At 49.6% G+C, this 9,992-nt stretch overlaps 2 protein-coding genes across 9 annotated transcripts in view; one reads left to right on the top strand and one right to left on the bottom strand.

Moving 5' to 3' along the window:
• Positions 1 to 1,058: 1,058 nt before the first annotated feature.
• TMEM60 (transmembrane protein 60) lies at positions 1,059 to 5,339 on the bottom strand. 5 transcript variants are annotated; one of them, XM_035549264.2, is made up of 4 exons: positions 5,201 to 5,303; positions 4,050 to 4,429; positions 3,089 to 3,271; positions 1,059 to 1,712 (listed from the first exon to the last, which is right to left on the bottom strand). In XM_035549264.2, the coding sequence occupies exon 4, from the start codon at positions 1,667 to 1,669 to the stop codon at positions 1,265 to 1,267; it is 405 nt and encodes a 134-aa protein (XP_035405157.1). In that variant the 5' UTR covers positions 1,670 to 1,712; positions 3,089 to 3,271; positions 4,050 to 4,429; positions 5,201 to 5,303; the 3' UTR covers positions 1,059 to 1,264. The 5 variants fall into 5 exon arrangements, 4 of the variants coding, with proteins under 4 accessions (XP_035405157.1, XP_035405156.1, XP_035405158.1 ...); XR_004779034.2 differs by having other exon boundaries at positions 1,942 to 4,429; positions 5,201 to 5,310; XM_035549263.2 differs by lacking the exon at positions 3,089 to 3,271.
• A 364-nt stretch (positions 5,340 to 5,703) lies between these two features.
• PHTF2 (putative homeodomain transcription factor 2) overlaps positions 5,704 to 9,992 on the top strand; it is a 67,748-nt gene continuing 63,459 nt past the window's right edge. Inside the window, exon 1 of one of the 4 annotated variants that reach the window (XM_035549255.2) lies at positions 5,704 to 5,842. The gene's annotated coding sequence lies outside the window, so the exon portion shown is untranslated. Of the gene's footprint in view, positions 5,843 to 6,786; positions 7,339 to 7,368; positions 8,008 to 9,992 lie in introns of those variants that run through there. The other 3 variants (XM_035549257.2, XM_035549261.2, XM_035549256.2) reach the window with 3 other exon arrangements.

Genomic DNA, 9,992 nt, shown 5'->3' with positions numbered 1-9,992 from the left:
TCGAGTTAGATCCTTTCTAAAAACCATTTGGTACCCGAAGTTCTAAATCAAGACCCATTACCTTAGTCTGGAACAGGCTGTTTCCTTAAAGTCGCCTCAGGGGGCTCTGACAGCTGGTTCCTATGTTTTTATGTCTGGCTGCGTGTGATTGAAGAGTAAGCAAAAAATCCATAGCCGAGGACCTTTCCTTTTTAAAGGACAGCTCCAGCTGAGTGCAGCTAATTAAAATTTTATGAATGAGACACTTTGATCTAGTCAGTTCCTGTTACCATCGGCAGTTTTTCCCTGGCTCTTTGCATTACACGCAGGAAATGTAAATGAATCCCTATTTTCAGCAAGCGCGTTCATTATGCCCTAGATGTTAGAACTTGACGTTACCCTGGCTCCCAGAAGAGCACTTCCAGTCCCCGAACAGGCTTCTCGTTCCAGCTCTTCCCCAAAAATTCCCTTCATTGCATTTGTTACTTGATCAAGCACATTTGCTCCAAAAAGCCAAGGCTTTACCTCCAGGGCTTTAATACCCTACAGCATTAAGAACCGTCTTGCTTGTTAAAGTACCCCTTCCTGCTGGCACAAACATGTTACAGGACCCACCCAGCAGCTTCAGTCTCTTAGAGAAGTGGTGACATTTTACTTGGAAAGATAATCATAATCACTGCGGTCCCTTTTTTCTCTGAACATAAACCCGCTGGCATGGTCCAGTAAACGTACTGTTTGTCTGTGTACCAGCAGTTAAAAAAACCAAACCTTTTTCCACACTGGAAGAGGATTTTCACCATCAAAAAGGAAATGCTGTGTCACTTTATTCCTTTTTTGCTCTTGTTAGTGGCTTTCATTTGTTACTGACTCTTAAAGCAAATTATCGTATCACAGAAAGTACCCTTACCCGGTTATTTCTTGACGGCAGCGTAAATAAGAAAACTGAGGGTAACCCTTGTAAGGAAGAGCTAGGTGCTGACCGCTCTGGGATGGAACAGCTGGGGCTCCTTTTGAGATCCACCTGCACGTGAAAAGGTTAAGTTTTATTCTGTGTGACAAAACAACCCTATTAGAACACCTAATGTTGAACAAATACTTTTATTTACAAGAGCATGTATGACCATTTTAAAATAAAAAATGGAACAAGTCTACTTTTGGTCTCCAGCCTCGTTTAGATGAAGTCTCCAGAGCATTTTCTTATGTGGTGTTCTAGAGATCACATTTGTGGCAAAACTAATAATCCAGCAGTTCGGTACCAGTCTCAGACTTGAATACCCCACACAGCTTAGTCTCTTCGTACATAGAAGATATTATATCCAAGTTCAACCATACCCCCGATAAGCAAGGCCCACAAGGGGATAAATACATAGGCTAGTTTCATCGTGGTGAATTGCTGCAGTTTAGCGCAGAGGGCAAGGCAGAAGGCTAACTTGAGCAGCATTGCGATGAGGTACCAGGCTTTTTTCTTGATGTTCTGCGAGCCGTTGCGTGGGTCAAAGCCAGACTTGCACCGTCCAGCCATTTTTACAATTAACATAACGAGGAGAATAGTATCAAATATCCAGACTGGAATGAAAATGAGGAACCAGTTCCACGGAGCCTTCTCATCCAACTTCAGCACCAGCATGATCAGGAAGAGCAACGTAAAAAGCCATGTCAGTAGTACTCTTTGCGCCAGGGACATTCTCATTTAAACAGCTTTGAGAGGAAGTCTTCCCGTGGTCAGCAACACCCTAAGAACACAAAAAGCGGAGGGACAGGCATCAAAAGATACCACGGTATCAACAATGAGGCATAATCTGTAAAGTAGACTCATTTCTTGCTTTCCCACCCCTTCCACGTTCGCTACATGCTCTGTGTCCTGGCATTTCTTTTCTAGCTCCCATTCCCAGCGATGCACCCTGTCCTGATTCCACCCACCCTCAACACGGAGTGCCCTCAGGCAGCAGCTGTACAACTCACCTCTCCGTTTGAAACAAGCGACGCTCTGAACCCAGACTAGCTGTCCAAGTCATTTAGGCATTTTTGTGTTCTGAGAATACGTTCAGATCTATTTTCCTCCAGTACCAAGGCACTTGTAGTTAACCCTTGAAAATAAAGCTAGCACTTCCCTGTCCATAATAAATAACCACACTAAAATACAAGCCAGTTAACAAGGACAAGTAAAAAAGTATCTGAAAGATCCTAATATCTACAGCTGAAGTGACCCGGTCTGAAATTGAGCCAGAAAGCTCTGCTAACTACTACTTACTGTTCAACAGCAGCCCTAAAATACTAAAAGTTAAGGATAACATTTGCTTTTTTGGCAAGTATCTGAAGTATGCAGACATCGACTGACTCTGCTTCAGCCAAATCAACTTAGTGGCTTGGTAGCATATTTAAGTTTCAGTGTAGTCATGACAGAAGAAAAACAGACACAAGTATCTAGCTGCCATTACAGTCATAAAAGCTTTTATATGCCTAAATGAAAGACATCGACCATCGTGTCTGCCAGAAGGATTCTGCTGCAGGTCTAAAGTACCAGCTTTAAAGCAGGAAGAATTATGACCTTCATAACGGATGCTACAAAGATGGGCAATTGCATGGCAGTGACACAGTGCTAAAACAGGGGTCTTAACTATTGTAAACATCTGAGATTTTTTTTTTTTGCAAGCTTGATAAAAATTAATTCTAGAACACCACTGCTCTAGTTCCACTTGAATAAGAACCTGGACTTCGACTGGTTCCAGAGGACAAAGCCTTTAGGCTACTTCAGAAGAGCAGCTCGCTTGCAGCACCCGACCGTCACGGGCTGCCAGAGGGGCCGGACCAGCCCTGCCTCCTGCCTCCTCCACAGGGTTGTTGATGCCTCACGTCACACCATGACGCCTACTCAGCTCTCTGAACATGCAGAAAACTGTTAGCAGCGTTTTCTTTTTAACCGAGTTCGGATTTTTTCCCCCAAATTAGCACACTGAACCGGGCTTGTACTCAAACATCGGAACCAGATGCAGGAAGCAGCCACTGCTGGCTCAGCTGGTTAGGATAAGCCGCTGGGGGATAACGGCTCTGTGCACCCCTAACACCACGCCGCAACTGCGACCTGCCTCTTGACACACAGTTAACTGACCTACTGTTTTCTTCAGGCTGGGTCTGAAGTTTGGACAGATTAGATTTCGAGCAAACCAGCGGGTTTTCTCTTACTGAATAGATCCAGCCAAGCCTAAACTAAGCAAAGCTGGGGTTGCTGTAAGCGCATCTCCTCCCTCTGGCACTTGGGTGACCCCAACCCGGGCCACTTCCTTGAGCTGAACTAGAAAAAAAAAAAAAAAAAAGAAGTTTGGTATTTTTGTACTTGACTTTTCAGTGTCTCTGTTCTGCGTGGATTGCCAGAAGGTCTGAAGAAAGGCAGTTACTGGAGAGGTGGAACCGAGACCCCATCCTTACAGGAGGGGTGGAGCTGAGCGGTGACCTCTGCACAGGAGTTAATTGCTATTAAGCTGAGAAATTAGAAGGAAGCTTAGATAGCATTGCTCTTTTCTTGCTGTAGGAACACACCTAAACCAGCTGGCAGATAGAGAGGATTACAGAACAATTATTATGACCTGCTTTAAGTATTTCCTGCACTTGGACAACATTTCTAGTATCCTCAAGTACAAGTTTGTGGCTACAGTGAAGACAGTGGTGACCTGAACCTGTTTCAGCAATCCTTTCATCAAAACATTCCAGAAAAAACAGTTCTAGAAATATTGCTACAGATAGTACAAGAAGGAGAATCTGTCATTAGCAAACTGGAGAAAGGAGAAACCAAAGAAACAGGCTGGAAACTTGGGCCTGGAAGGAATTCAACACTCTTAGTATCAGGTGATCGACACTCAAAGAAGGGGCTATCAAGTGTCTGGAGAAAACAGAAAGTTACCAATGAGGTATTAGATAGGGCTACCCAATATGAAGGTTGCTAACTTCATGAGAAGATTTTCAATTTTCTTAATTGTTCAGAACACTTAGTAACACAACTTTAAAAAGCACAGACAAAAAACCTCAGCAGGGGACATTATATTGCCTTTCACTGATCTAATCAGGAGACGTACCTGCGCAATGGGACAGGAACTGCAAGGCTCCATTCAATTTTACATTTTGAGGATGCAAACTCAAAGAATCCAGGGGTACTTTTGAGATCTTATAGCCCTGTACCCCAAGTACAGGAAGCTAGGAAAGTCTACGGACTGATAGCTGGGGATGCAGCTGGCGTAGTGATGAAGGTCTGATCACACAGAGCACTTGACCACGTTTTGTTAGCAAAGCAGAAGGGGATCTGCAGACTCCCAGCTGGAGGCAGCCATCCCAAGAAGACGTTCGGGTTGGAAGAGGGATGCAAATTTGGTACAAGCCTGAACCAGTTCTTCTGCGAAGAAGCAATGTCAAAGGCGGGGTGCAGAACTAAAAAAGCTGTCAGCTCCTTACAGGACTCCTGTAATTAGCAGCAAGTGGAGTTTATCAGTAATGAGAAACACTGCCTAAGTACCGTTACTGACCTTGGTGGGATGCTCTAAATAACCAGAACGTCCCATAAGCTAATTATAGCCCCTTCAGAAGGAAAAAAACAAAGCAGAGGAGTTAACCTAACGCTCAGCCCTACAGTAACGACAACTGATCTACGAGCTTATACGTAAGCCTTGACTGGTGTTTAACTAACTTCAGGAGAGGGAAGCCCAATTAAACAGCACTGTAGGCTAATTAAGGGACACACCAAGTGGTCTGGCGGGGGAACTGAACCTGGGAACAGCCCCGGGGTCCCTCACAGGCCTTCTGCTGCTCGGCTGGCCCCCATTTTCCCCCTTATTTCCCAATTTACCTCCTTTTTTCCTCCTTATTTTCTCCCATCTCCCCCTTTTCCCCCTACTTTCCCTATTTTCCCCCCACTTCCCCCCTTTTTCCGTCTATTTTCCCCCCATTTTCCCCTATTTTCCCCATGCTCCCTCTATTTTCCCCTATTTTCCCCCTTACTTTCCTCTATTTTCCCTCATTTTCCCCATTCCCCCCCTACTTCCCTCCTATTTTCCCCGTTTCCCCGCTATTTTCTGCCATTTCCCCCCTATTTTTCCCTATTTTCCCCCCTATTTTTCCCATTTTACCCCCCTTTCCCCCCTATTTTTCCCTATTTGCCCCCATTTCCCGCCCCTGCCCTCAGACCCCTCACAGGGCTCCAGGAGCCCCCCCCCGGGGTCCCCCCGCCACCTACCGCAGGGGCAGGGCCCGTCTCAGCCCGACCCGTCCCGTCCCGGCCGGGCCCCGCAGGCCGCACGCAGCTCCGCGCAGCGTCCCGCCTCGCCATTGGGCAGCGCGGACGCTCATCACCCTGTCCCGCTCTGTCATTGGTCCGCTCAGACGGCGCCCGAGATAAAGCCCGCCTCCCGCCGCTCTGTTTGCAGGCGGGCCCGTCACGGAGGGGCTGCCCCCTCCCGATTGGCTGCGGCTCGGCTTTCATCCCGCCTCCCTCCCTCCTCCTCACCGCCCATTCGTGCTTGCGGCTGCCTATCACTCCGCCCGCCCCACACCATCAAGAACCACCCATCAACCACAACCCCCACCCCCCTCCCTCTCTCATTGGACAGCACAGCCGCCACTCACCCCTCGACCCCTCCCACCGAGGTGGGCGGGGACTGCACGACTGAGGTGCCGCGGCCCCGCCCCCGCGGCGCGCGCCTCGCTCCCCCCCTCCCCTCCCACAGCTGTTGCCTCCTCTCAGTCTCGCGCTCCCCGCGCTGCCGTTGGCGGAGCCGAGCGGAACCGAACGGACCCGAGCGGTGCCGAGTGGACCCGAACGGAGCCGAGTGGAGCCGAACGGCACCGAGCGGTGCCGAGGCGCGGCGCCGGGCAGGCGGTAAGGTCGGGACCCCCCCCCCCCCCCCCGCTTCTCCTCAGCCTCTGGGGGAGCCGTGGGCGCCTGCTTCGCCCGGGGGGGGCCGTGACGGGACCGTGACGGGACCGGGGGAAGGGGCTGGGGAAGGGCCCGGCCCCGCGGCCCCTCAGCGGGGGCCCTTACGGCGGCGGTGGGTTGAGGCCCGCGGCCTCCCCCGGCCCGGCCCGGCCGTGAGGGGAGGGCGGCGATCGGGGGCTGGGGCCGGAGCTGGGGCTCTCCCCCCCTCGGCCCCTCTCCCCCCCTCGGCCCCTCTCCCCCCCCTCGGCCCCTCTCCCCCCCTCGGCCCCCTCTCCCCCCCCTCGGCCCCTCTCCCCCCCCCGGCCCCTCGCCCCCCCCGGCCCCTCGCCCCCCCCCGGCCCCTCGCCCCCCATCTCCTCAGTTCCGGCCTCTCCATCCCAGCCCCCCCCCTTTGGCTGCCTTTCGGTCCCTTCCCTCAGCCCCCTTCCCTTCCCCCCCCCCCCCCCCCCCCCACTTTATTACCGTTTTATTCCCCCTCCCTGCGCCTGCCCGCCCGCACCTCACGCCGTGCCCGCCTTTCCCAAGCCAAACGCCGGGCTGCGCTTCCCGTGCCTTACATTTTCTTCCATCGTATTGTTTCCTGCTAAGTTCTTCACTTGCTATTTCTTTTTTTTTTTTTTTTTTTTTTTCTCCTGTGAGAAACAAAGGCGAGAGCACTGGGGGAAATGGTTACCGGTAGCAGAGCCGTCCAGGTGTTGGCTGCTTTTGTTCTGCGCACACCCCGAGCGTGCATAGCTCAGGTGCATCAGGTGTAGTGACGCTCTGAGCCCTTATTCCTAAGCCCCACGCTTGGCACTCCGTCTTTTACAGCCTTTACATATCACTGGTCACTTGAAAAGCCACGCCACCGCCTCATTTCGTTCCAAATCTGCCAGCATCTTACCCATCTGCGATATAATTAACCGAAGAAAGTAATTAATTGGAAAACCCGACTTGTTGCAAGCGCTTTAATTAAAGTTCTGAAATTCTTTCCGATGAAACATCCCCGCAGAAAACGCAGCTCGTGCCGGGGTTTGGGCGCACCACGTCTCTAATAGGAATGATGTGTGTCATCGGTAATTTGCCCACTTACATCTTCCTGTTGATGCTGATAAACAGCTGGTGGTGTCTGTTTTATGGGGGAGAAGTGCATTGCTTGAAATAACCCGTTAATCCTCGCGAGGCAGCCCCGGTGTCTTGGGCCGTGGTTAGGACAGTCGCTTGGTGGCAGGAGGACACGTTTCTGTTGTGTGCGGTGCCGCTTGGCATGAGATGATTTTGTTTTGCTGGGCTTGGAGGCTAAAAGTGGTCAGCGAGTAAATCTCTGGGTTATAAATAGCTCTGTGGATTTGGCTATTTCTGTAGCTCAGAAGGTTTTAGCGATCTCCTTTGATTTACCTCTTTCTTTGAGACTCCCTGGGAAGGATAGTCCTTTTCCGAGAAGCCTTGTTTTTGTTCTGGTAAGGTGTTTACGAGCTGATGTCCGTACGCACATCATACTTCTGTCACTTCTGATGTTTTTTTCCCCCCAGAGCTCTCCTGTACGGTATTCGCAAACAATTTTCATTTTTGCAAGCGAAGGTTGAGAGCGGTGCTTGGAAGTGGTGCGTTTAAGGTCCTGATCCCCTTTTAAAGAGGAACGTTTATGCAGTTGGATTTTCTGTTGCTATGTTTTGGTGCCAACGTATGTTTGTGTTCTGGGTATAAATATTATAAAGGGCAAAATAGGCTCTGAGTCATCCGAAAAAGAATTTGGAAACCTGCTTGCTTGAATTCAGTGTTTGCAGTAGGATGTTTTTCCTCTCGCATTACGTGCAGTGGGACGGGCGAATAAGCCACCGGTCAGTCAGTTCTCCCAGAGCAGTTTGCTCATCTCGCCCCGGCGGTCGGCCCAGCTGCACCCACGGCTGCCCAAATAGCGGTGTGGGTTTTGGGAGAGCTTCGGAGTGGGACACAGGATCTTGCTGTGCTTTGAGGAGCGTGCGGATGAGGTGAAGAGGCTTCGGTGGCTGTGTGGGACCAGGTCGGTGGCCGTGGTGGCTCCTGGAGCTGAGCAGTGCTGTTCCCGTTGTAGCTGGCAGGGGTCACTGGAAAGCAGTGGACATGAGTTCTGTCCCAGGTCTCCCAAGGTGTGTATGCTCTCTTCCCACGCCTTTTCTAAGATCGTGTCTTACTCCTTGTAGTAGAAGTGTTGTGAGAGAACTAGCGGTATCGTTTATTTTCCTTTTCTCATGTCTCTCGTGAGTGAATGTGATGACGTTCACAGGTGGTTCGGGGTCTTTGAGGGAGTTGTGTTTGTAACAGATGGCATGCTCTGCAGATTCATGACCTAAGAGTTTCCGTGCATTTTTAGCTGGGCTTACTAAGGGCACAAGACCCGTACAATTACTTCCTTTGTTGGTCTTCTGCTGTTTGAATAACTCCTTTAGTCCGTCAGATGGCACCACCAAATTTAAGGGCAACTGAAAGACATTAAGTACCTGCAGAGTGACAAGTTTTTATGAAGCTCTTGGCAAGCGTCGACCCAAAGTAACGCTCCCACCAGGAGAAAGAGGTTACGTGGTGCTTCAGGACCGGAGTGGCTCCTGGTTGCACGCCGATCTGGGCAGCTGGTGGTGCGGGTCGGGTGCGACTGCTGGGATGCTTCTTAGCAGCAACAGCCACAGGTCAGTAACTGCTTCTGCCCACGGAGCAGTGCAGGCCTGCGTGGGTTTTTTAAACATTATTTTCTGTTTTATGAAGGAAGCAAAACTCCAGGGATACCTGTGTTGGAGTGCTGCTCGTCCTGCCTGTCCAAGGACAGCTGCCCACCGCTAACTCTACAACGGTGGTCAAAAAGCAAAGGCTTTGGAAGCGTTCAGTGTCATGTGTCCTCGTTTGAGTTTATTGTGCTGCTGCTTGTAAAGGTCTGTGGGAGTGGGTGCAGAGGAAACAGTTAACTACGTGAAGAAATTAAACTCGGATTTGTGAAAGGAATACAAAGAGCGTAATAAATTGCCTATAAGGGAATCCAAATTGCAATCCCTAGTTATAATGAGGGTTATAATGCATTGCTGTGTCATGTTTGGGAATGTTTTATGTATAAACAGAATAATTTAGGTTGAAAGGGGTCTCTGGAAGTCACGTACTGTGTCCAAACTTGGAAGCAGGGCCAGCTTCAAAGTTGGAGCAACCAGGTGTGCATATATGCAGATATCCACGATGTTATCAAGAAATCTGGAAATGTAGATTCATTTGTTTTTAATTGAGGGGAGGGTATCAGAGAATTCATAGAACTGTTCTCTCATTTCTTAATTTAAGTGTGCCAAGGGGATTTTCTGAAATTCACTGTTACTGGGACTGCTGTTTAAAAGAGAGATGCAGTGTTCCGGCTTCATTCCCCTATCACTTGACGTGGTCGTGGTAGACACGTTCCCGTGGGTCGGGACGACACGCTGCCTGGACTGACTCCAAGCATTGGGCTGAGCTTCTGTTTTTGCAAATAAGTTTGTTGTTCTCAAAGATAAAATTGCAAGGTGGGAGAAGAAATGAAAACCGTACAGCATCAGAGACGACGTCAGGCATGCCTTGTGCTTTGGGAGCTGGCCAGCACTGGGTGCTTTTTTGGGGTTAGGTGCTTGGCAGATGCCAGCCCTAAGACAGCTGAACAGTATGGAGCATTCGGCTCACTCAAGGCACGGTTTGGTTTGGTTTGGTTGTTGCTCGTGCTCTTCCCTTGGCATTCGCAGCTGGCCGCTGTGGGGTTGGGTTGGGACCAGCATTTATATGGCCAAATACACCTTGGTGATCTCTCGGGATGTTGTGTTGTGTCCTGGGCTGTGAAACTTGAGGTTCCTTCAGCCGTGTGTGTTATTTTTTCCTCAGCGTTGTTACGTGCTTAAATAACTGTTTTCTGCTTGAATCTGAGTAAAACCCTTGGCTTCAGTGACTTCCTGTGGCAGCGGATTTGACAGCATGATTGTGTTGCAACATAATATTTCTCTGTTAAAAGTTTGGCTTTGCTTTACTTCAAGCTCAGCCTCAAGTTCCCTGAATTATTAGAAGCTGTTATTTTCTTTACTCTATTTTCCTGTGTATTTTTTAAGGTCTTAGTTAATTTTTAAGTCCTTATTTT

This window comes from Cygnus atratus, chromosome 1 (assembly GCF_013377495.2).
Source record: "Cygnus atratus isolate AKBS03 ecotype Queensland, Australia chromosome 1, CAtr_DNAZoo_HiC_assembly, whole genome shotgun sequence".
NCBI classification, from domain to species: Eukaryota; Metazoa; Chordata; class Aves; order Anseriformes; family Anatidae; genus Cygnus; species Cygnus atratus.
Note: the sequence above shows the minus strand (reverse complement) of the source record. Positions and strands in the feature narration are given on the sequence as shown.

Coding starts and splice junctions, on each gene's coding strand:
- TMEM60 (XM_035549265.1), bottom strand. CDS start 1,669: ATGAGAATGTCCCTGGCGCAAAGAGTACTACTGACATGGCTTTTTACG.